The sequence below is a fragment of the Osmia lignaria genome, chromosome 6, assembly GCF_051020975.1.
Source record: "Osmia lignaria lignaria isolate PbOS001 chromosome 6, iyOsmLign1, whole genome shotgun sequence".
NCBI lineage: Eukaryota > Metazoa > Arthropoda > Insecta > Hymenoptera > Megachilidae > Osmia > Osmia lignaria.
Genome location: NC_135037.1, coordinates 2,230,260 through 2,256,246, shown reverse-complemented (window position 1 = coordinate 2,256,246; position 25,987 = coordinate 2,230,260). Strand labels below are relative to the sequence as shown.

The window sequence follows — 25,987 nt, the reverse complement described above, 5'->3', positions numbered from 1 at the left end:
GGTGCGAACGAAACCTGGAATCACGGGAAATTAATCAGCGCGGAAAGCGTAAATAAATAAATGTCCACGCGTAACTGGTAACCCGTTATTACGGTCGGTGTCACCCTACTCTGGGTGCGCTGGCAAACCCGACACCCCGAGTGCCTGCTCTCCGCTTCTCTCTTTTCCCTATGTCTCTTCGTCGTGCATGGTAAACCGTCGGTGACGTCAATGCGGAGAATCACGCTAAACCGAATTCCGTGGCGTTATCGTTTTCGCGCTCGACCATGCGGTCGGTGTTGCGGGTTTCGCGAGTTCCGGCCATGTCCCTGCCGAAAATACCCATCGTGGAATAAGTTCGAGCAAGAAATTCGCGGGTGGCTAGATGTTTCCAGGGACCTAGAGTTTCCGTTGCGGATAAATTTCGAGCCGAAAAAGGGGCAATAATTTCCCGTTCCTTCCCATATGAAGGCACGAAGAAGAAGGCGTGGGCCAAGAAGAGAATAGCACGGAGAATGGATTCGCGTATGAAAGACGACGACGAATCCGCAACCCTCGTAATACGAGTCCTCGTAAAGTAGCATTCCCGTGTAAGTCCTTCTGTCGGTCGGTCGACTACCATCTACGGCTTTCTATTATGCATGCGTCCCTTATTGGCAGTAAACGTGCTCACCCTCTTTTCGGAGCCACTACCACCAACCACACCCCCACCATCCACCCTTCTCTTCGTTCCGCTCGAGCCGGAATTACGGCCGTAAGCATATTTCTAATTATAACGTCGCGAGGAAAGGCCTCACGGACAGACGGAGAATCTCATAAATTATGGAAGAACGGAGCCGGCGATTTCGCAACGGAGAAAGAGAATATGCGTTCGCAGCTCCCGGCAAGACACGGGCAAAAGTTTCAGCGTGGAAAGCGAACGAGAGGGTGAGGAGAAATTGAACGGCAAGGGGTGATTTGTCGGTAGAGGCTAACGCGAGGGATGCTCGCGTTTACGTTTTGATTTGTCGTAACGGGGATTAACGGGCCGCGCAAATACGTTCGTCATCGGTCGCGTCAAGCGGTAACACGCGGTTACACGGTTGTGCAAGCGAGCGCGAACTCTGCTGTCCGGAGCCTATTCGCCGCCACCAATTTGGCATCGAGAATGGTCCATAGTCATTAATGGGTCGTACGCGTTAACGATTATGTTTCGGCTGTAATCATTGGACCGATTGTCCCGATCGTCGCGCTAATAAAGCGTGATGGCCTCGTACCGGACGGTACCGTCGATTCATGTCCGGGCATCGATGACGATGACGATCGGTTGCGATCGTCCCCCGATAATTGCTCGATCTGTGCGTTAACAACGCAGTCATTCGATGAGCGTTCAACGCCCTGTATTTTCTCGTTGCGAGAACCCGGCGTCATTTTCGATGAACGCGCCCTCCCGGCCACGAACAACAGTCTCATGGATGAAGGGTCTAATCCCGAGAATCTAGCAGCAGGTTGATCCAAGACGGCGGCAAGGAGTCTTCGGTATGGAATCCAACGATTAGCAGACGTTGGTACGCGCGTTCTAGACTCGGGATCTAGGGAACGACGAGGGGATGAAAATCGTGGGGAAAACGGGGACGTAGCTGGAGGCTAAGACGTTCGCGGTTTCTCGCGAGGTCCTTCGGCGTAATTACGTTAACCGCAACCGCCAAACACCGGTACCGATGTGGAGGGCTCGGAACCTGCCTCTTCATCCACCCTCGCGAACGCCCTCGGCCCGGCTACTACCGCTCCGAAGGACCGACATCCGCTCGCTGAGAAGCCTCAGTTGACGATCGAAGATGAGAGAAGTCGATCGGGGTGTCGAGAGACGAGAGAGGGTTGAAAAGGGATCGAAACACATCCGCGTGCTCGGTGAATTAGTAATAGAGGAGGTCTTAGAGCCGAAGGGACTTGTAAGCTGTAATTGCATTAATCGCGGTGATATTTTGGGCTCAGGTGCCTTCGCGCCCGCTACGGCTCGTTAATAGCCGCCATTATCGTTGCTGGCGTTCTCGTCGCGGACGAACTACTACTCGCCGTTTTCGAAACTCCGTCGCGTCGTCTCCGAGTTTTCAAAGTGGAGGGACTAGCGGTGACGTTTATCGGCTCGACGACAGACGCGACGCGCGGCTAACTTTTTCCCTTTCGGGCACTTTGAACGAGAAGACGGGATATAAAAGTACTAGGCTGAATTATTCTCGATTTATTTTCGGCCCGCTTCTTCGTATCATCCTAACACGGGGTTTCGGATTCTTATCTGGCGATATAACGTGTTAAATTTCACTGAGACCGAGAGAGAAAGGTGTTAACGACGATCGAGGAACACGCAACGAATACGCGAACAATCCGTCCGAACGAAGAGGATGGCGCAACGAAAGGTCGTTAAAGCAAGAGAGGAGGCTGGCCGAGAGGGCGGGGGATGGTCGAGGACGAAACATTAATCTCTCGCGGTGGCAATATCGGGCCGATGATATTCGAGGCACGAGTATTATAGAGGAGCCGATGTCATTAGTCGGCCGCGTGTGCGTACGGCCAGGGTGTAGCGGAGAGCGGCGCTAAGCGGACACCCTTGCACCCTCCTGTCTCTCTACTCTATCTCACGGGTTCGGGTCCCCGCGGTTCGCTTCTCTGCGCTCGCCGGCCCTCTGTCCGACGGTAGTATCGATATGCAGGACCGTGATAATCGATTGCCGCATTCCTCGAGATGGAGCGACGGTGCGCGCTTTGAATACGCCAGAGGGCCCCTGATCGTGCACGATGCATACGAACTTGCTCTCTCTCTCTCTCTCTTTCTCAACCGATACCACGCACTTATGGATATGCATGAATGTATGGAGGCGTACCGGCACGCATACGCGAGCGGATTCACGCGCACAACGGCCCTTCTGGATATTGCTTTTTCGCCGCTTCGACGAATTCGTTACCAACCTCCCTCCATCCGTATCGTATCGTATCGTATCGTATCGTATCGGTGAACGCGAGCCAACGACGCCTACGAGCGCTGATCTCCGTTCAATTTCGAAAAAAGAATTTATTCTCCAAGAGAAATAGAGCCGATCGCAAGTATCGGAATAATAATGAACTGTCAAATTGAACCGGTCGAACGCGGAAACTGCATCTGAATAGACAGGCAACTCTTTCGACTCCATCGAGCGCGAACGCAACAACGCAACGGTACGTACATATATGGGACGGCAGCAACAGCAACGGCAACAGCAACGGCAGCCATCGTTTTCCAGAGAGTATAGTCGTTGCGTAGGTGCAGGAAGGGTCCTGAACGTTCGCACTCCGCGCCAGCTACCCTTCCCGTCGCCCCTGCCGCGGCTCGGTTATTGTTCACGTTAATTGATGCGTTATGTTTGATGCCGTTGTGATAGCCATTGTACGCGGGGTGTCCACTGATAACTGAGTTACCGACTGCGGCGACCAGAGTGCACTCAAACCTAATTATCTCGGCTCAGCTGCGACTGCCGCATTGCGTTGCCGCTGTTCGGCCCTGAAATCATGCTACACCACCGCTTTCGCGACAATTCACCATCAGATTTTCCTCGAAATCTCACCGTTTTATCTAGGAGCGGCCACCATTTCGCCACGATAATTGGTAGCGGTCGGTTTCGTGTAGAAAAGGCAATGGGCCGCAAACGAGGACGAGCCAAGGGAGCGAGCGACTCTTTTCTACCGGAAGTTACCCTGTAAAGAGCGCGAGAGTATAAAAGAGGAAAGGTTGACGAAGAGGAGAGGAGAGAAGAGAAGGCGTTTGCCTGGAACAAAGAACAAAGAACTCTTTCGTGGTCCGCGGCGCGATTAGCCTGGCCTTCCAATTAACCCCGGTCGAAGATACTTTCGGGTGCAACCGTGTCGTAAACTCGGCTTCTTTACGCGCCGATTGCGAAGAAGCCGCGAACGAACGGAAGCTCGCCACGATAAATTTCGAAAATCAATTCGCCCGCAAACGAGTCGAGACTTTTTTCGGCATAATGGCAACGTCGTCCTCCTGTGGCATCGTGGCCGAGGGAAAAAATTACCCGCGGAGATAGTCTTTCGAAGATTTTCAGGGTCTCGCGGCATCGTGAACAAGCCCTCCCAGTTCTGGCTATTTTTTTCGGCGGTCTCCCTTTTAACGAAGAATTCCCATCCGGCGTGGTTCTTTATTGTCCGGCGAAATTTACGATCGGCACCGAGTCGCGGATCCTTCGCAATAATTCGATCGTCGCGGATACGACGACATCCCGCGTAGCCGTTCAAAGTTATTTCCAACGAGAAGAACGCCTCGCGCGTATAAACGTCGTATTTGAAAAGCTATTTGAAAATTCCTCAAATTTTATAGCGACGGTAAATCGAACGATACGATCGAGCTTCGTTATAATAACCTTCGATTCCTTTCCGAGAGGGATACTCCGTATCGCAAGCAGCACCACGCGTCTCCTGCGAAATCTTTCGACCACCATCGCGCTATTTCTTTACCCTTCTTCCTAGCTCTCGTCTCGCGCGTTTTCCCCTTTTTCGTTCTCCTCTTCTCTGGCTTTCCTCCGCCCCGCTCACTGTCCGTACACATATCGAAGAAAATTACATTTTGTCGGTTGTAAAGGGAGCGTCGTAAAAATCGTAACGCGGACGACGCTGACTGGGCCGGTGCACGCCGAGCGAAATTGCACCGCCCGCGGTCCTCCGCTTATCTGTTGCCCATCAACGTTGCTCCACGCTTGATAGACCCTTTGTAAAACGTCATTCTACGGGGCTTTTACGCTCTCGCTCCTAGCCGGCCCGCACACGACTACTTCGATCCTCGTTTTCACCGTTCCGCGGATACCCGCTTTTCCTCCGAACCTCCTGCATTTCAAATTTTATTGCCGAGATGATGGAATTTACGGAATATTATCTGTTATCCAATCTGCATTCGTTTATGATGTCGAATTGTCGCATTTCGATGGAATTCATGGGTTAATCAAACGATGATTAATCACGCTTCTATATTCATATTGTTTGTTCGCTCGCTGCATAGAGAACGAAAGGGTGAAATCGTAATTGACGCGATGAATGTTTCAGATATTATTGTTTTATGCAATGCTTCGGATTTACCGGCTGTTATTTCGGCAAAAATAATGATAGACTGCCAGAAAATCTTTAAGTACCGACGATTGGTGGACGAGAATGACCATGGACATTCGTTGTCTCGGCGCGTCTGTGTCGCCGACACCGCAAAGCCCCGTAATTAAACTCGGAGAGCGTCTTAGATGCAAAACGTACTTAGTAAGCGGAGCGCTTACTCTGCCAACCTCTCCCTCGGCGAGTCTCTTCCGGGGCTCTTGCGCGCTCTGGGATCCGGAGAGCTTTGTACGAAAAGGGGTTCTCTGGACGGTCCACTGGATGGAAGGGTGAAAGTAGCGGGCGGGTAAACTATCTCTCTCCCTTGGCTGCCTCTCTGGGCGTTGATGGGTTTTCCAACCCCCGGCCCAAAGTAGCACCCGGTTGTTCCAACGCGACGGCCAGCTACGACTTCGAACTACGGATCTAGTTTCTATCGACTGGCATCTGTGTTCAACCAAAGGAGCGCCGGAAACCGGACAAGAGGAAGACGATCTGGCCGACCGAAGGATGCCTTACAAATACAAACTTGCTCCTTGATTATATCCTTGGATACTTTCGCGCGAAAAATAGTTTCCAAACTTTCCTTAGATCTACCAAATAATTGGCTATTGCTCGAGTAACCAGAAATATCAAATTGTAAATCAATGGATACGAGGGAAATACCACGGAAATAGATATGGCAGCCAGTCAGTTTAACGAGGATTTAGAACAGCAGCTGTCTGCTTCTTCGAAGGGTTTGCGAGCTAATGGAGACATACACAAACGAATAAAGCGATCGGTTTACGGGGATCCGCCCTGTACCTTCTCCCCCGTGCCACGTTTCCTGCAGGTATTTTCGGGATTGATACGTGGCACGAGTGGGGTTGATCGTTGGACGAAAAGGAATCGACGAACCCCCTCGAGTGGCGAGAGTAATAGAGTAATGGCCACACCTTTCTTCCTTTCGATACTTTTCGAAATATCCAATATTTCCATTACTTTCCATTCTTCGTTCATTTATTTTCGATTTCAAAGTAGATATATACATTGAACGCCGGATGTTCCAGAGTTAAAGAAAAAGCACAGCCAAATTAGGTCAAACTCGACGACTGTTCGGTTGAGACATTAAACAGATGTTCTCGGTAAACTAACAAAGTCGTTCTCGGAAGAAAAGCGATTCGATAGATTAAACAGGAAATGACTAAAAGTTTGACAAAACATCAGGTCGTGTGGCAAACACAAGGTTGAAACAAGGTTTGCCGGATCGATCTGGCGAACGTGTCTTAGTCATGAAGAGGTGGAATTAAAGGGGTCGCCGGTTCGTTAATTGTCGGCAAATATTAATAACCGCGACGGGGGCGACAGGTCGCGCGAATTTCAAAGACAGAGGGAGGGAGGTAGAGGACGTAGAGAGGCCAGCGACTTCGCGAGGGTGAACCCACCGAACCGGTTATACTCGAGAGCAAATACATAATGCCTGGATGATTTTCCTACGACGAGGGAGGAACCGACGTGATTGAAATTCGGTGACTGGCTTTCCAGCAATTACCGCGTCTCCGTTCTTCTTCTTCCAAAGTTTCACCCTGGCCTCAACTTTCAACGGGGTTGTTTATCAAATAACTGTGTTATAGAAATAAATCTACCATAGCTGTTTTGTTTTTTTGCACGCGATCGAATATGGATAGTAGAAGATATCGGTCCGGATGCGGCAGCTTGAAGATGGGAAAGGGTGGCTGACGGTCAAGTTTCTGAAAAAAATTTCAGGGAATTCTTTGCGAAAGGAAGCCCCGATGTGCGCGTCGTAAGAAGCCCCTGTCCTCGATATCCTTCGAGAAATGCGCCGGACTTATTCATCGTCGATCGTTCCCATCGCGTCCACCATCGCATCCCTTGATCCGCGCATAATCGTTTCTAGTCATATCCGGTGGATTGTTACCTGGCTTCGTTAACGTTTCCACCGTTCGTATGAAAGGTTGCGCTACCTTTCTCAATCGAGGGACGATGGAAAGATTCTTGCGGAGGTGTTTTGTCGTACAAGCTGGTCGTCTGTCGTTGAAGGGAAACCGAGTCGCGTAAACAATGTGCCCGTGTGGCAATCTTATATCCCGGTACGATGGAACGTCGTACGATTCCGTTCCGGCACCACTATACCGAGAGGGTAACGCGTACGCGAGCGGACCTTCTCTCTTTCTCTTTTTCCCTGTTCAGGTCGATAGCGTTAGCCACGCGTGTAACGCGACACCGTATATCTGCTGGTAGATTGGAGACGACGATCGCCGTCCAGGGAGGTCGGCCGTCTTCCACCTGCCATAATTCCATAGACTCTTCCACTTCGTCCCTTTTCCCTTTTGCCCTCTTGAATTACTGAACGCGTCATCGATCGACAAAGACGATCACCAGGACGGAGAATGTCGAGCAACGAACAGAGAACGAGGCAGGGTTTTTTTTCCTTTTCCTCCGAGGTATCGAGTTTTGTTTCTCGCTCGAAAGAGTCGCGAATTGTTGTTGCTAATCTTCGTGGAAACGCGATGGACGCGAGCTTGCGAGAGGGTTGACGAGCTGCGACGACGACTGGATAGAGGGTTGAAATTCCCTTTGCTGGATGTTTAATGCGGCAATCTAGGGGCGTGATAAAGTGGCAAACGAATACCGAAAGGGAATCGCGAAGCGAGCCGACCAACGTTACAATGCTGGCACAAGCCATTACATTGTATAAACACGGAGCGGGTTTTGCGGCCTATGGAAGAGCCACTTCAGAAACTGAAACGGTAAAAGAAGCAAAAAGAAAAGCAACCGCGACCGCGGTCTGCGATTGAAACGCATCCACCCTTCCGGTACTTCTGTCGTACCTTGCCCTAGCCAGCCACTCAATCTGTTCCCGCTTTTCTCTTTTTCCATTCCGCGACCAACGCCGCAAACATTCCCTTTGCATCCACGCCGCCGACGACCTCCACTGAAAGAACAACTTCTGCTATGGACCGTCTCGTTTTCCTCTACCGTTATCCTTGCTCCGCTTTCTATCACGTTCCAACAATGGAAACGGACCTTCCTCGTCGCGGTTGCAACGAGGAAACACCGATCTCAAAGAAAACTGTGTTATTTAACACGTTCGCTGACGTATGAATCGCTGGTAATCGAATAATAAATTTAAAAAAAAGATAACATTAATTTTGAATAATGAACCGAAGAACTAAATTTGAAAATTAGTTATTTGTATTCTCAACACAGGCGCGCGTAATTTGACACGATATAATTAAAATTCAAGCTTTCAATTTTCTACTTTGCGTAATTAGCGTAACAGTAATGGTATTCAAATTTGAGGCTTCAATCACCGATGGACCGGACACGTCGATCAACGCGTTAAATTCCAATACGTCTTAGCACACATGTTCATTTTCGCTGTGTTAATCAACACGTTAACATCGAAAAAGCTGGCGCACCTCGCGCGTATATTTCTAGAAACACAGTTACGATATAACAGTGTTCAATCTATAAAGAGCGTATAATTTGCGTATAAATCCTAACGCAACGGACGAATTAAAGTAGAATTTTTCCTTCAGTTACCGTTCAGACAGCAAGACATTATCGTACCTACTCCGGTTCCATGCATTCGTAATCCAACTATTACCATAATTTTCTTCGCTCTTTCAGCGAGTCTCTCTGGCTGGTTTAAGACGGCCACTTTACGAGCAAAAGCGACCGCTTCGGTACGCTAAGGAGTTGGTTGTGCTGGAAAAACTGAGCGAAAACGATGCGTAGCATCGTTGCCGTCGAACGCACGGAAAGACTGGCGACGAATTTCGCCAGCTTTCATCGAGCCATTAAATATTGCAAGATCTCGTAACCCCGTTGCCGTCGCGCGTCTCCCCATCACTGCTCGCTGTTTTGTCAAGAAGAATAACGTTCTTTGCATACTCGGATTAAAACGCAAACAGTCTCTTGCCTTTGAAGGGAAGAGAGAGAGAAAGATCGGTAGGAAAAGTGGAGGGTGGGTACCGGGTGGTATCCGTACCGGTTGAAAGGAAATTTATGGGAATTAATATCGGTTCCCTCGAGAGAGGAGGAGAAGAAGGCCTAGAGGTAACTCGATTCTAGATGTCTCGGGGACTCGCGGAATGCGACTCGCCGACATACATGAGAGGGAACTTTAAGAATTTAATTCGTACGCGGGGCATGCTCCTACCTCGAGCAGGGGGTAGTTCTCCGCTGTTGAAACTCGCGAAAGTTTCCCGAGTGAAAATTTCAATTGTACTTAAACGTCGAACTGGAATTTCTATTTTAACTACACGTAAGGGTCTCCTTGTCTTGCCTTCGTAATCGTCCCGAATCATCTTTATTGATTCGAGATGGAGGAGAAAAAACTGATGTTGGTGTATCCAGAAGCTGACGCGTCTGACCGACGGACACGATGTGAAAACGGCTGTACAGCGACAAAAAATCACCATTAAGCTGCCGTATGTCTCCCCGGGGATGTTTCCTGTTCGTCGTCGCGAGCGAGGGTAGGCATTAAACGCGATAAGCTAAAACAGGCCACCCCTCTTTCGTCATTTCTCTCTCTCTCTCTCAATATTTTGGATATTTTGGGGAAAAGATGGAAGGTTGTCGAACGATCGTTGCACGCGGATCGCGTAATCGTCGCTTGAGGAGGGTTACGGAGAAAAAACAGCATCCCCTGTGGAGTAATGCCACGGGCTGCCGGAAGAAAAAGCGGAACAATGCTAGGCTTTTAGTCGAGTAAACATTGCGTCGCCAGAATTTGTATTTTCTATTCGACGAAACAATCTCGAAAACACAACGCATCGCGTTTTAGTAGGAAGATTTTGGAAGAAAAGAGCCCGATGGCGGAGCAGGGGTGGTGCATACGAGGGGAGGAGACTCAAAATTACCCGTTCGGTTCGATCGTCTATGCGCGAAAAAGGTGAAAATAGTTTCACCCCGAGAGCGGGTCGATCAAGAGTGTTCGTACACACAGGTGATGAAGAGTTGCCGTTTCGAACTGGCCCCGTTCGAGCGGGCCATTTACAAAAATAACCCGGCATTAGAAGGTTCTCTCTCGTCTTGTTTCATCGGTTCGGACCGCGATTACCACGATAACCATCTAGCTAACGTTTTTCGGACTCCGCATCACCACCACCGCCTTTGCCATCGGCATTCGCTGCCATTATATTATAACGCGATTCCTTCGATTCGACTAGCCACCCCTCTGTTTCGTTTCCCCGCCCTTCTTTCTCTATTGCTTATTTTCTGACCAGCAACACCATGTTCGCGAGATGGCCGGTAAAATTCAGCCAACCAATGGAACCGAAAACTTTGTTGCAGTCTAGAGTATCTTTTACCAAATTAGAGGGGCCAAGATTTTCTATATTATCGTTTCTTCTGATTCGCGAATTCGCGTCGATCCCAAGCGACGCGAAAGGGAATGTATGTCGGTCTTTCTTTCTCTTCCGTTCGTTTCCCTCACGGAGATCTCGACGCGCGTCGACGTCGATGGAACACATAATCCTGATATCTGTCGGTTTTCGGGCAATAAAACACGCGTCCCATAGACACGGGGTGGCCGAAAACTGCCTCTGTTCGCCACCGATAAAGAAAACGTCTCGCTGATACCGATCCCCCCGGTAGGTACCAACGATACGTCCTATTCTCGGCTCGAGAAACTTCTGCCTTCTTCACCTACCAGTGGTGGTTTTTAGCTTTTCTTTTTTTTTTTTTTGTTTTTTTATTTTCTCGACGCGCCGTTCCGCGCGTAATTGCCAGTCCTTGGAACGTAACGAGCTCCGAGGTCAATCGGCTCCCGTTAACCGACGTACGTGCGCGCGAAATGCGTTATCACGGCTCAACCCTATCATCCCGTTCCATCGACGATCATACTTACCCGATAATACAATATAAATCGGTCTAAATTAATATATGCCGCTGGTAAACCGTCAGCGATTGCTACCTTTAAAACAATTATCCGGGAATAGACGTGTTACCAACTACCAAACGAGATCCATTCCCTCCGTTCCTCAAGATTCACCAAAGTAAATCGACTTTGACCTTTTTTCCTCGGCGCGCGTCGTCGATTCGTCAGGGACGAATATCAGCATGCCAGAAGTCGAGCAAAATGGCCCTGGCTATTACGTTTCCGCGCGCTGGACCGAGTAACCAGATCGCTCGGTTTCGAATGACCCACGTTGCTCCGTTGGACGGTAAACATTTTCGTATTGTCGAACCGAGACGGGTAACTGAAGCGACGGTTGCAAATTTCACCCCTGAGCCACCCTTTTCGTCGAGATTGGACCACACCTGAGCGATTCGAGGAAAACTAACCGTACCGCTTCGCGTCTCGATCGAAGCGTGTTCGCCAGGCGTGTTTCATTTTCGTTAGTGTACTAGCCGAGTTCTTTCCTTCATCGCGAATCTAAAACGCGTCTGTCTAATAAACAGAAGAGAGCTCGCCTCTACCCGGATAACGTACACACACAACGGATGTTAATAGGATAAATTAGTTTGTCCTATGAAAACAAGCGGCGAAACGAAGCAGACGCTCGCTGGATCGGTTCGCACGAGTTTAGCGTTCACGGAACACCGTCTCAAAGGGAGTGAATCGAAAGAGGATTTTCACCCCTCTCAAAAATATCTCGCCGCCGGATACCGGCTATTCCGATATCGGATAAAAGAATAATACGTAAAAGCGAAAAGCTTTCGACTTTACGACGATCCGTGACACGCGGGCGGCCATACGATCCGAGGGGGGGGGTTGACTTTAGACGAAGGGAGCAGCAGCGAGAGACGATTTGACCCTCTCGGGGATGTTTCCCACTCGCAAACTGGATTCCGATGACCGATCTCCATTTCCATATGGGTCACGGGATACGGGAATAGGGGAAGGGTGGCGAAAAGTTGTCACCGCAAAATTGATATTTGAACGAGAACCAACCCACGGAGGGTGAGAGAAGCTTCGATTCTCTCTTTGCTGGGAATCACTTCAAAGTCCTGTCGAAAGATCGATCCTCCACGAGGTGACAAAAAATAAATAGGAAAACTGGAATATTTGTTTTCTAACAATTTCGATGAAAGAAGCGTGCGTGCTTGTTGCGCGTGTGTGGGAAAAAGAAGAAAGAAGAAAACGAAGGGTGCAACCGGAAGACATCGGTTCGCGGTTTCGTCGATTACCAGGAAAGGACGGGTGAGCCCAAGCATCGTTTCGCCTTTCGCCGTTCGAAATTAGCATTCGCACAGGATACACGGTCTAACTACTATCGACGTTCGTTGGGACTATAATCGTGCAGTACAAGGCGGTCTGAGCGTAATGTTATTCAACCAGACGGGGCTTTGTATGGATATCGAGAGCCGTAGAGCACAGATGCTGTCCGTCGGAGAAGCTGGCTACTCCCGCGTCTCGAGTAGGTGCGTAAGAACCCCTTTAAATGACGGCTAACGGCTGTTTCGCTCGGTTCTCGGCCCTCGAGGACGTATTCGGCCAAGATTACGCGTTCGTCGAGACGTTACCGCGCCGGTTCATCCGCCTTCATGAATCGTAATTACGCATTAAGTGCGCGCGGACAAGCTCCCTCGACCCCTTTGCATTTCTGCCACCAACCGTTGTCAGTTGTCCCTTCTTGTTCGACGCTTCTTACCGATCGAATTGTTCGACCACGAGACTCGGGGGAGTACAGAGGGTAAATGGATAAATATTAAAAATAAATGCTGAGTTTGATAGAAAAAAACATGAATCACTAATCTGACAGGATAGAATCATAAAAGTGGTTGAGATGGCTCTGAAGGAAAGTCGAGATTCGAGCGGAGGCTATTATTAATTTTTCCTAAGCGGATCCCGGTCATCGACGGCGCGGCGCGGAGCGGCGTATCGCCCGCGGCCTAGGAAGGAGCAGAGTGCTGCAGGTGCCGGGAATGGTCAATATAACCTCAAAATGTAAATCATATTGCTATTCCCGGAGGGCCTGTTCTCTCCGCCGTGCCGGCAGCGTGTATTAAACGCGGTCCGGGTAAGACGACCGACCTTGTATATTAGTTTCTGCGGGTATCCCTATTGGATTTGCCCGGTCGCGTTTCCCCCGATTGTTTACGCGGCCGCTAATTTCTAGAAACCCCAGCCCCGAACGAAATCTCGGGGCCGTGACATCGAACAGATCGATATCGGCCCGCGGGATCTCTCGAAGGAGCGTGAAACGTAGGCGGACGCGTCCAGAGTCCGCGAGAGTCTTCGACGTGGGTAGTCCGCGCGGACAGCGGACACCGGCCAGGAAGATTTCTAAGCGAACGCACAGCGGTAGCTGATGTATTTTGACGTGGCCGAACAGAGACAGTCGGTTCCTCTCTATCTTGCTCCCTTTTATCTCCTTCCAACTTGAAATTTAAATTATAAACTTTCGAGATCCGACCGCCACCCCCTACCTGTCCCACTGAATGGACGCAACTACAGCTACTCCCCCGTTCGCGGGCTTCGATTATTCATCGGTTCGACTATCCGCGACACATCAGGCCGCTCCAACGACCGTGTGCTCCAATCCCGGCTCTGATTTCATAACCACGACCGCGGCTTTCTTTCTCCTCTACGTACGCGTCGTTCGTCGGCTGATAAGAATAGAGGACTCCGAGTGGTGACTGGCCTTCGTGCCGCTTGCGGTTCCCGAACGAGAACACCGATGGAAAAATCGTATATCGATGACTCGACACTGTGGCGAACAGTTACACGGCTGTTACGTTCGAGCCGATGCGGAACGAAATCCACGAGAGGATCGTACGCCTTCGCGATCGAGGAATTATTGTCTGCGACGAATCGGTGAAACTACTTCTTACGAGCGGTAGGAAAAACGCGTTCGTTAGTATCGGTGGGTCGCGAGAAGCGGAGAAAGATCGAACGATGGAGCGATGGGAGCGAGAGGAGAAAAACTCGGGCGCCGCGCGGTTCGGAATCGTAGGTGGAAATCGGGCTGGAAGAGAGCCGGTTCGAGGCAATTCTTTGCCGGCTCGCGTGTATCCTTAGTATGCAACGTATGCAGTCGGTTGTTACCGAAGGAGTGGTTTGCCGAGCGGCCAATGGCGAGTGCTCGAGCTAATTCTAGGGTGCCGCAGCCGCGCCATCTTTGCATCATAATGCTGCGCCCCCCTCGTGCCACACCGCCCGCTCCTACCGCCCAAGAGAAGTCTGCTTGTCCCCTTCCAACCTTATCCCACCCGCCACCCGCCACCCGTACTTTGCTTCGCCTCCCTCTCCTCGCCTACCTCTCCTCCCGCCCCCGTCCAAGCCCTCCTCCGCACTCGGCACCCTCTTCGCGTTTTCTCCTCACCCTGCTGTCGTTGCGAACCTATTCGACCGGTCAGACGATACCTGTACGCTCATTGGAAACGCAGAAACGTAACGAAAGAAATTTTAATTACAACCAAACTGATCAAACGAAATCAGAAATTTTTTTAAAACTTAATCGAGGATTAGATAGGGTTAAAGTAAAATTTATATTTCAATTCGGGCAGAGAGAGTGGAACACCGCATTCCTGAAAAGTCGGTAAGAACAAGAGCAGCAAGGTGAAAGACAATGGTGCAGTCGCGGGGGAAGGGAAACCGGCACCGTGACGACGTAGAGGGGGCAAAGGGGTTGTCTGCGCCTTGTCTGCCGGGAATCAATCACGTATCAGTGATGCTCAACCGGTGACCACCTGCCGATCGCGAGTACGATACCGGTCAATCGTGTTCCACCTTCAATTCTCAGAATCGACTCGAGATAACTGTAACATTCTTGTACGAAGGAGGAGAAGTAAAGTGGAAACCGATGGCTGATAGATCTTTGAAAGTTTGTAGATGTAGCTCCTGAACAGAATAGGTCGAAAATGACGATGCGTTTGTGCACGGGCCCGGTCGGGCTCGTTTCCCGAGTGACGAGACTAATTGGAGGTTAACTACCAACTTCCACCTTAAACACAGGCTACTCGGAACATAAGACAACCATGATTCGCTTCTGTTCCGTGGAAAGTGAGCCTATAAGACGATCCGAACGCGACGTGGATCGGGTCGATAAAGGCGTCGACAACAAAGGCCAGGTTCGCGAGAGATCGGGTGAAAAGTGGCGGGAACGGGCTACCCTGGCAAAACACAATGGCCGGACGCGTCGGGTTCACAATGACGGAAAATAATTAAAACGCGCGGGAGGGGGAGTAAAGGAGAGACGGTTCAAACGTGCCGACCCGAGATCCAAACGATCGGGCCTGGCTTTGGGGACGCGTCTGACCATGTTTCGCGCGTCCGCTTTCGCGAGGAGTTCGCACATACGCACCTGTGAGATTCCTTCCGTTTCGTTATCGAAAGAAGAGCTTACAGAATGATGAACTTTAGTTATAGTTACCGTTGACGTTATCTTCAGCCGAATAAAGTGATCAACGGTTGCGATCGTTTAACAGCTGCGAAAGAAACGTAAGAAGAAGAAAAATTGTTCGCGTTTGCAAATGGTAGAAGGAAAACCGGTTTAACCGGGCACGCAATTGGTAGATCGATCGATAGGCAGATCGAACGATCGACGTCGATGTTGATCGGTGGTAGGCATCGTCGACAGGCGTGCTGCACGGTAGCCGACGAGACGATCAGACCCCCGCTTAGAGAAGCGTTCGAGGTCCGAGGCCCCCTGTGCTGGCCGTGAAACCCCCCGTCGTACAATGATACGCCAAGATAATTTCGTTGGACTTTGACCGCGCCGGGGTTCCACCACCTGGGGAACAAGAGACCCGAACCGTCCCGTTAAATCGTTTTGACAGCTGTCCGTCGAAAGCGTGTCCGAAAGAACGCGCGACACGCGTCTAACGTGCGAGAAATTATAACTTTGTCTTTTCCTTCTTCTGATTCCAGTGATGTACCAGAAACGATTAAAGAAGGAACGAAGGGCAAGGAAACGCTTGCAGGAGCAGTTGGACCTGGAGATTAAGAGGCGCACGCAACTGGAGGAGGCGCTGAAGGCAACGGGGGCTTCCTCCGAGCAAGTCAGAGCGATTACCGGTAAGCACGAGTTCAAAGTTGAGAGGAAAATGTGTAAAAAAACATCGGCTGCTTGCTCTGCAGAGATTATCCAAAGTCGAGATGGAGAGACGACGAGAGTTTGCGTCGAGTTCGTTTCCTCGTCGCGGGATCTCTGCACCGAGAGCCCCGAGGCTAGCGGTGATCTCTTGGAATAAATTAATTAATTCGCCGAGGCAGAACAAACAGACTGACACCCGGCAGAATACGATTCCTTACTTATCATCCCCTGCCGCCGCCCCGGGAAGATCCTTACCCCTTCTTCCTTGCCCCGACGCGATAGTCCTGCTGGCTCTCGTTTAACGATAAACGCCACGATTCAGGGGTGGCGAGAAGGCTAACGGCGCACCCCTCCTTCCTGTCACTAGCAAAACTCGAGCCTCCGCTCGAAACCCTTTAAGTGAAATCTCTTATTCCGATATACATGTACAGAGAACGCGAGAGCCCCGTAGATTCCCGCTCGAGTCGCAACATCGTCGTTGCTCCGTTCCCGCTGATTAACCCTGTCAGAACCAGAGAGAGACTAGCGATACTAATTTCAAATGAAACGGAGCACGCGAATCTGTTCCACGAGGGGTCGTCACCTGCTCGCGGCGCGGCCGAACGAACAACCAACCATCGAATCGATCGATTTAACGCCATTTCTTTTTCTCTTCCAATATAGAAAACGTAACGGTGGAGGCGCGTACGAGTTCAGAGCCACCGGAAGCCAGTCCGGTCCACTCGCAGTCGCAACAGCAACCCTCGCAGCAACAGTCGTCCCAACAACAATCGTCCCTTCAGCAACAACAACAGGCCCAACAATACAGAGAGGCCCAAGTGCCGCGTCCATCGCAGCAACCTTCCACGCCTGAGAAACCTGCATGGGGTTACGGCTTGGACCTGATCGGTAGCCAAGCGTCCGCCTTCTGGCAGAACTATCAAGGTCAGTTTGCTGCACCCTGATTAAACTACCATCGCTCCGGAAAGGAAAAGTTAACCGTACCGGAACACGAGGTAGCAGGGTATATATAACAATGGGTATCGGGTGAAATTTAAGAAAACCGACGAGCCTCGCGGGCACCCTTCTTCCATCCAGGACGAGGGAGCAGACGGACCGCGATGAAAAGAGGGCGAGGACCCGTGGCAAGCCGCTAATTCGGATAATCGCGTTCCCGTATTAGGATCCACTCAATTTTTCTGATCTTCCGGCCGACTGACTTCGATCCTCGATTACCCAAACAAAAAAGAGGAAAGCTTCGGGGCGTGCGAGCACTCGCCAGAGACGGAGGGCAAAGAGGTGCAGGTCGCGTTGGTATCGTGCAAAGTAAATTATTCGAAAGATCTCGATAAAGAGAGAGAGAGAGAGAGAACAATCACGCCGGGGGCAATAACAACCCCGTACACGGTGAGGGTAGGCAAACTGCGGGGGGAGGGAGGCAGTCGGTTCTGACGAGGAAACACGAGGTATTTGAATAGGGTCCCGCAGCCACCCGGGCATTATGATGCGGAATCCATTTGCAATAAACAACGGAGATTTAGATGGGGTAGCGGGGGAAGGGGCTGAAAACGGCGAGCGAGAAACAAGGAGGAGTATATAAGTCGACGTAACGTCGTCGTCTGAGGTGGGTTAGGTACTTACGCCACTGGGGGGACTTCGGGGCCGTCGTGTCTTCGTGTCATGCATTCTATACGAACAGCGCCTCTCATTCGCCTTGGGATGCGTTCAGCTTTGCCAGAGAAATTGCCAAAATAGGATACCTGGGAACAGAGAAAAGTAGCTATAGTCGCTTACATTCGATACGAGTGGTATCATTAAGAAATGTCATAGAATTCATGGTAAGAAGCCGAAACGATCCGTTGTTGCTTCCCAAGGAAGAAGGAGAAGCGAATCGCGGTGGCGTTTAATAGGTGAGGCGACTTTCGGCTGTCCGCAGGCATCGAGCAGATAATCTACGCTCTCGGTAGCCGATTCCAGGTATGAGCGCCACTGAACGTAATGCAGAGTTTATGCACATCTCTGGCAAGTAAGGAAGGAGCCGTAATTTCCCCGGCGGCCACCGTGGTTCTCGGTGGCGTTACCTGTTCTCCCTCCCCTTTCCTTTCCTTTCCTTTGCTCGCGTTCCCTTCGTTTCCCTTAAATCTTTGCCTCTCGCCATCCCCTTCCGTCACCCTCTCTCGCTCTCTTACTTTGTCCCTGTCTCCTCTACGTCCGTGTACACTGTACACGATCGTGCGCACAAGCGCACACGACAATTCCTTCGCGTCCATCACCCAGCATCTACCATCCGAGCAGGAGGAGTACGACCGAGCACTCCGCCACGCTTTAATATTCAGACTATATGCAATAATTTCACAGCAACCATAACGTCTCTTCGTCCCCTCCCGTCTTCTCTTATTCCGCTCCATCCTTCTTTGTTGTTTATTTCTCACCCAAGAGTTTACCGCCTTTGTATCTTTTCCCGTGGATAGTTTCTTACGCGACGGCATTTCTTGCTCTCAGCTAGAAGAGACAGTCCGTTTGCTCGACTGCCGCTCGAATGATCTTCAGCGTTTCTCGACCGTGTAATACGTAAAAGGCGAACAGCTTTGTCGTCGACCGTAATATAACGAGCGACGCTCGACTTGCGATTCTATATCGCCCGGAGGGCAGCAGTATACGACGAGTCGGGGTTCGTTTTCAGTCGCGGAGCAGCTAGGAAGATTTGTCGCGTTGGGAAAAGCGTTTCTTTCCATTGGAAATCAAAGCGAGCAACGCCAAGGAACATTGGTTCATCCTCTTCGTCCTCGCATCTGCGCTTTTTGTTCACCTCGTATCGCCGCTTTTTGTGTCTCCGCGTTTCTCTCTCCTCCATGCACCTCCTTGATTCATACAATTTCACGGTCGGCTTGCTGCTCGAGCGCCTATCCTCGCCTTCTTCTCCCTCGCGCCCTTCACCACCCCCTTCCGAAACCCTCGCCCGCCGTCCGTCTTCTGTTTTACATAAAGATCAGAGCATTAAAAACGCGGCGCTACACGAAATCAACCCCCGCCGTCGTTCTTTACTTCCTATCCCCCTCCACTACTTATGTATATCCACTCTTTTTCTCTCCTCGACTTTGCTAACCCTCGACTCGATCGACGCGAGAAGATCGTCGAACCCTGTGCGACGTTTGTTTTTCAGCTTGGCGAGGTCACGAGATACCCTAGCCATCTCGGAAATTACTTATTACACGGCGGGCCTAATAACCTGACGCTCTTCGAACACACGTTTCACCTGGCCTCCGATCGGCGAATTTTTCATCGGTTGCTCTTGGAGAAAGCGAAACGTATTCCTTGCGCTCTGCGAAAACGAAGAATTCGCCGGGCAAAAAAGAGCGATCTCGAATCGATCGAAGAGGCGGTGTAACAACGAGATTCCAGATCGCGACCACAATACGAAGATTTTCGAGAAGCCTTCCTGTTATTTTTCTTTTCTTCTTATCCTCTTCCAGCCATTCCCGCTTCTCCGTTCCTTTTCTTCGTCTCCTCCCGTGAAGCGAGTTGGCCTTCTCGCGATGCATTGTGCGCCAGTTAATTACGTGCGGATAAACGCACAGTCATACCGGATACAGTTCGAGGCTCTCCTTTCAACGAACGAGCCGAGTCTCGGGGCCTCCGCCCGAAGTCAACAGCCGAAAAAATCGGGCCCCGGGACGAGGAACGAACACAATACCGGCCCCGTTTAGGCCCGAGAAGACGGCCGTACGTTCGTCCGACACCGTCTGAAATTGTTTTCATTGTTCGCGCGATTTGTCAGGGTGTGTAATACGGTAGCAAAACTATTAGTCGGTCCATCCACGGACGTACGTGCCTCTTTCGAAGCGGCGTTTCTCCGCTGCATTTACCAAACCATCATCATCTTCTTTTTATTTTTATTTGTTCTCTCTCTCTCTCTCTTCGAGGCAGAAAAATTTGATCGAACGTTGAAGCGACCCTCTCTCAATCTGGAATCGAGCGGAGCGGAGCGTGGTATCTTGAGCAGTTAAATTGTCATTTGGATATCAAAGGGACGGAACACCCCGCGCGCGGATAAGGGCGCCAGAGGTAATTTGGCTGAGCGAAACGCAAACACCGTTCGTCGGCTCTGACTCGGAGTTGGCCCAGAGTCCCGTCGAATATAACAGCCCTGACGAACGCACGAATTCACACCCACGTAGCACGAAACAGCCCTCAGCTATTGTTGCTCAAAGCATAATGGAATCTCGGCCCCGACGTCTCTGGTCCCGCGCGAGCCGACGACGACCGGGTTTCCTCTTCTCTCGTTCGGCCGTGCGCCAGTTAACTGGGATTTAATGGCCTCGCAATTGGATTTTACCATTGCTCGTTGCCCAAGGAGGCGCCATTTCACGCTTACCGATTATATTCGCGTCGAGTATCCCCTCTCTTCGCAGCGTCGCCTCGCCTCGCACGCGATTAATCCTTTCGATCCTAGACTCTCTAGCCTCGGGGCTAGTACCTTTTCGTTTCGTTTCGTTTCGTTTCCTTTTTTCAAAGACTGACGCGACTTCACCAGTTTATTAGGGTCATTCGTGATTCGGTAAATAATCAACCACCGTGACTTTTAACGCGTTTGCTGCTCTTTGATATCTGATGGAAACACCGCTGTCACGAGCCTATGATAGTCGTGAATTTTCAATTTATACACCTTCGGAACGGAGATGAAAATCGTTTCATCATAATCTGGCATGACGTGAAATATTATTGTTACATATGAACCAGCTGCATAATTACAAGTTATATCATTTTAGTTTGTATTTTATTAAAAACACAGAGGCAATCTATAATTACACGGTGCTTGTGCGTGGTCTCTGGCAAACTACTTTCTAAATGAGCGCTGCTAGCGAACGTGTTAATAACACACAGCTGATATTATCACGGGGGTTTTCTCGAGCCTTAGACAGCCGGGAAAATAAAATCCTCTTGGGGAATTTTTCCACGCAAGAAAGAAGGAAAGAGAGCGGAGGTCGTGAACCCGTTCGAAGGGACGTCGTTTCGTGGGCTTAACGAAGTAGACCGAAACGAGAAGGCTCGCCCACGGTTAATTCGGCGCGATATCATTAAAGGGACATTTTCCAGTTTTCACCCTAATCCTTGCGGAATTCAGTGAGCAAACCTGCGGCCCTTTCACGCCTGCCTTCGTCCGTTATCCCTGTCTCGTCCCTTCTGTATCGCAGTTTCCACTAATTACCGCTCCGTTTCATCGTTCGCGCCTTTGGTTTCACGCCTCGTCGAAATCAACGCTAAGACGTTATTTTATAGATCTATACTTCGCTTATCACCAACCAATGAATGTTCTTTCCGTTTTATTGTCGCAGAGTCGCTGGTGCAAGAACTCGAGCTGGAGAGAAAATCGCGGCAGCATCAAGCGGCCGAGAGGGACCAAGTCAAGTCTCCTCTTCAAGGTGGGTTCAGTGATTCGTCGAACGCGTCTAGTATGAAAAGCACGGTAGCGAAAATTTTGTAAAAGCCTGGAGAAAAGGAAAGGTAATCGAGATCGAGGATCGGCTCGATCCGCGTGCAGGATATTTCTTGCGCGACAAGAAAGAAACTTCTTCGGAATCTTTAATTAGAAAGTCTCGCGAAGGTGGTCGCGTTCGGTGGGGTGTTTCTTGCACCGGCACACGGGCACACGGGCACACGCCAGCATGGCTCGAGAAACTTGGCCGCGGAAACTCGTCGAAAGTTTCGAGGCCCCGGCAAAAAGCTTGTACACCCGCGTGGCACGTGATTTCAATGTTCTCCACAGGCCCCGTCGTGACGTTGCACGTAAATAATCGTTTTTCTCCCGCGCTCAGGATCCTCCCCGTGCCGGGCAACCGCTTAACGAGAGTGGTCCCCTTAATTGGCCGCGGCTTCGTAAAGTCAGCTGTTGATCGTGAAATCGGCCTCCGTTATTACTTTTCTGCCCTTTGTCGGAATGGTCGCATCGTTTCGCGAAGTTCGCGTCCCTTGAAAAAGCCCTTGGATCCCCTTTTGACACGGTTTTACGGGAACGCGCTAAATTAGAATGGTTCTTTGCTCTAGAAAACGGAGGTGGAAGGATGCAGGGAAGAGGATGGGAGCGGAGAAGCGTGGCCGAAGAAACGGAGTAAATCGAATCCGGTGGACTATTAAAAACGCGTAGTGATTTTCAATCATAAGCGACAGTTCGATAAAAAGTGGCGAGTGGCGGCTCGATCACAAAGGGCCCCTAAGGGCCGATGAGTCGACCGGTCTTTCGTATTTACGAACGCGCCCGATACGAGCCCATCCTCGCTCTCTCTTTCTCCATCCCCAATGTCTTCGCTAGCTCTCGTCCCTTTCGCGTTCATCTATGTCTCGAGAGGCAAGGATAATTAGTGAGCGGCGCCGCTTCCAAGCGAACGATCATCGAATCATTCGCTTAGTCTTCTCTCTTCTTCTTCTTCTTCTTCTTCTTCTTCATCTTCTTCTTCTTCTTCTTCTTCTTCTTCTCAAGCTCGTTCTTATTCGCGTTTTCGATTTCGATGTCGATCGAGCAACGAGCAGAAAGAAAATAAAGAAACACACCGAGCGATTTACTCGTGCGTTACCGACCAGACTACGTAAAATCCACGAAGACCACGGACAACAGCGCACTCTTGACCCGCTTCTGTTTCAGAATCCCGAACGGGTTACTACAAGAACTCGGTTCTCTTTACGAGCGCGACCTAGAAGAGGCTGGACGACGCTAGAAGAGGAGCAGATCGCTTAGCCAGCCAAAACGAGTGACGATCGATCGAACGAGAAGAAAGGAACGAACACGGGCATACGAGCAAACGGACAGAGACTCTTCGTCGTGATTTTTACGAGTGATTCGCGCGTGACGAACGATGCGAACACAACAGACTTATAAAACGTACTTTTTTCGTATAAAGTGTCCGACAGAGTGACAAGAGAAACACGAACGAGTATCGTTTCCGACCCATGGTCGAACCGATGGAAACACACATATCAGCCAGGTGTCGGACGTTCCTTCGTTTCCGGTTTGCGACCCGCGAAACGGAAACGTCGTAGGCGAATTTATATATGCGAGCGACGTACCACGTGTCGGAGGAAACTGTCGAAATCGTGCGACTTGCTCGTTTCAAAAAACGAGCCCGATTAAATAACTTTTAAAGACTGCTTGAGAGTGCGTGCGCGCGTGCATGCGTTCCTAGAGGTACCTATCTCCTAATTATCGAACGACTTTCAATTAGCTAATCGTGTTAAGCTGTACACGGGACGATCGGTCGCGCCTCGCCGCGTCGGTATCTCGAGTATTATTATCATTATTATTAATATTATTTCACCGAGGCGGCGTATCGCGTGACCCGATCGTCGACGAACAAAACGCGAGTCTCGAGTCGAACGTGCGGACTTTCGTTCGATTCCTGCTTTAATCTCTCGACCAGGAGTTTTACGACGAACCGCGACTCGATTTTCTGTATCATATGTGAGAGAGAGAGAGAGAGAGAGAGAAAAAGAGAGAAGTTCTGCCAATAGAAAAAGGGAAAGAGAGAAAGAGAGATGGCGGGAAAGCGTGCGAGAGGATGGAGAATTCGAAACGACGAATTTAAACGAAGGTGGATGGACCTGGATCACGCTTCGAATAGAGAAAAGGTAAAAAAAAAAACCACGTGGAGCGTGATATGTAGAAGAGATAGAGAGATGGAGAAACAACGGAGGATTCTCCGATGCGTTTTAAACCGTAACAACCTTATTTATATATAAATAAACTTAGTTACTACCACGTCGACAAGTAAGGCTAATGCATATTGCGTGTGTCCCGCGTTTGCGTTGATCGATCGAACTCGGCGAAATATATCTCGCGAGCGAAACGAGCGTCGCAGGAACCTCGTAGAGGTGAGACACAGCGACAACCACCCTCGCCGACAAATATTTCCCCGAGCTCGATCACCGTATTTAAGATCCATGTACAAAGTCTTTTGCCCGTAAGGTTCTTGTGTTGTAAAGTTCACATAATCATAGTGTCTAGATCGTACGTACCGGCTAATGCCCGTTAAGACGATGCTACACGTAGTGAAAACGAAGAATTTAACCACCGATAGCTCATCTGTATTTGCCATCGCCACACACTACCAATCGAACGGGGTCAATGCTCGTCCGATCGAGTATCGTCGACGTGAATCTCGCGTTGGAGACAAGCGAGAACGAACAGGTAACGTCGACGATCCTCGATTCGACGAGTTGGGTAAAACTCGCGTGAACGCGACTAAAGAAAACGCAGGATACAAGGGGTGGGTTAGAGGGGCGGGTTGCGTATAGGGGAAATGAAATTCACAGGGCGGGGGGTCGGGTGGGGGAAAAAAAAAAATATCAAGTATCGCCACACTACCGAGTAACACGATGACGACGAGCGATTACGATTTCGCGATCGGACTTATACAATCTAGTATCGAGGCAAAAAGTGTATTCATTGTAATTCAGCATTATTACCTATAAATAAATAGTTGTTATTGTAAAGTCTCTGGTGTCCGTCCTTTTCTTTTCCTGCGACGATACATTTATCGTGTCGCTAAATGAAATTTACTATATTGCAAAATAAAATCAATTATACTCCAGGATTTGTTACAATTATTAATGCAGTAATAAAGTTAATTGAAGGCGAAGATCCTGATCCCGCTTACAGATACCGAGAATCCCTATTATTCACGAATCCGTACACTTAGGCGTTTCTTTGTCGCGTAACTGATCATTTTCTCAATTTTTAAACGAAATCCATCTGAAACACTGTTCTCCGTGGACGCGTCAAGGAAAAAGGAAATAATCGACGAGTGCCATGGTAAGTAGATGATAAAAAGGGAAAAAGAGGTGCTTGTCGAAACGAGGTGGAGCGAAGTGTGCGCGTTACAATTACTGGATTCTTGGGGATAGATTCGTTGCCGTCGGTGTAGGAGCGCGGTCTGGCCACGAGCTGATTAAAGGCTGCACCGTCGGCGTCGTGCGACGATGCATTCTTATCAATTTTCAACCGCCCTAACGACTCGAGGCACGCGACGTCTGCCCATTGGTCGAACCAGGCTCCACCCTTTCGACAAGGAATATATTTTAATAATAAATTGCGACGATCCGGCTCATGGTTCCGCGGTCCGCCAGCCTCGACTCGTAGCCACTTAATTAAATCGACGAGCGAACGTCTTAATAGGCCGCGATTCGCGTCGATCTTTCAGCTTAGTCACGTAACGTGCGGAAAACATAGCCAGCCGTCTAATCCGAACTGATTTTTCACGGAGAGAAAAACGCTTTTCTCGACTACAAAGTCGGAGAAGAAGGCTCCATGGGTTAACCAAGGAGAAAAAAAAAAAGGGAAACGCGCGTTTCGATGCAAATTAAACGCTTCTCTCCTCCGGAGGCCGGTACACGAGTAGCTGGCGGTGTCGCGGAGGTCTTTTCATCGCCGCTTTACTTTCCTCCCTTCGTCATAGCCCCGTGCTTTCACCCTCGTTCACCCCAACCTCGGTCCTTGTTCGTTTCGCGTTTCAGAATCATAAAGATAACCGAATCTCTCTCCGACTCGACTTTTATTCCGAGGACATATTGCCCGACAATCATTCGGGCATTTGCATAATTATCGAATAAAACGAGAAGCAAGCGCGGCCAAGCCCTCGGGCCACTTCTAATGCTCCTCGCCGCGAGTACGACTAATTTCATGCTCTCCACTTTTTTCCTCCGCTACGAAGGGTCCTTTTTCCTTTCTCACCCTCCCTCGCTCACCTTTTTCTTCCTCTTTTCTTTCCCTCTTCGTTTCCGCGTGCTGCCGCGTGCGCCCGCGTATCCAGCCGAGGCGAGAGAGACCCTCGTTCGTCGTGGCCGATTAGCTTAATTTAGCCCCGGAACGACGACGAAATTCCTTCTAATTAGAATCGCAACGAGCACGATGCTCTCTTTACGAGTCGAGTTACTTCTTCTCGCGA

The 25,987-nt window shown here is 50.0% G+C and overlaps 1 protein-coding gene and 1 long non-coding RNA gene across 5 annotated transcripts in view; one reads left to right on the top strand and one right to left on the bottom strand.

Moving 5' to 3' along the window:
* The window catches only part of dac (dachshund family transcription factor), a 128,247-nt gene extending 103,938 nt beyond the window's left edge, over positions 1-24,309 (top strand). For 2 of the 4 annotated variants that reach the window (XM_034318814.2, XM_034318815.2), the window contains exons 9-12: positions 15,908-16,054; positions 16,737-16,997; positions 21,389-21,475; positions 22,098-24,309. In XM_034318814.2, coding sequence (XP_034174705.1) covers positions 15,908-16,054; positions 16,737-16,997; positions 21,389-21,475; positions 22,098-22,165 — 563 coding nt within the window. In that variant the 3' untranslated portion in view covers positions 22,166-24,309. The remainder of the gene's footprint in view (positions 1-15,907; positions 16,055-16,736; positions 16,998-21,388; positions 21,476-22,097) is intronic. The other 2 variants (XM_034318816.2, XM_076688877.1) reach the window with 2 other exon arrangements.
* LOC117601698 (uncharacterized) overlaps positions 1-25,987 on the bottom strand; it is a 175,170-nt gene that overhangs the window by 111,711 nt on the left and 37,472 nt on the right. Inside the window, exon 2 of the long non-coding RNA XR_013062308.1 lies at positions 17,694-17,812. This is a non-coding gene — a long non-coding RNA (uncharacterized LOC117601698). The remainder of the gene's footprint in view (positions 1-17,693; positions 17,813-25,987) is intronic.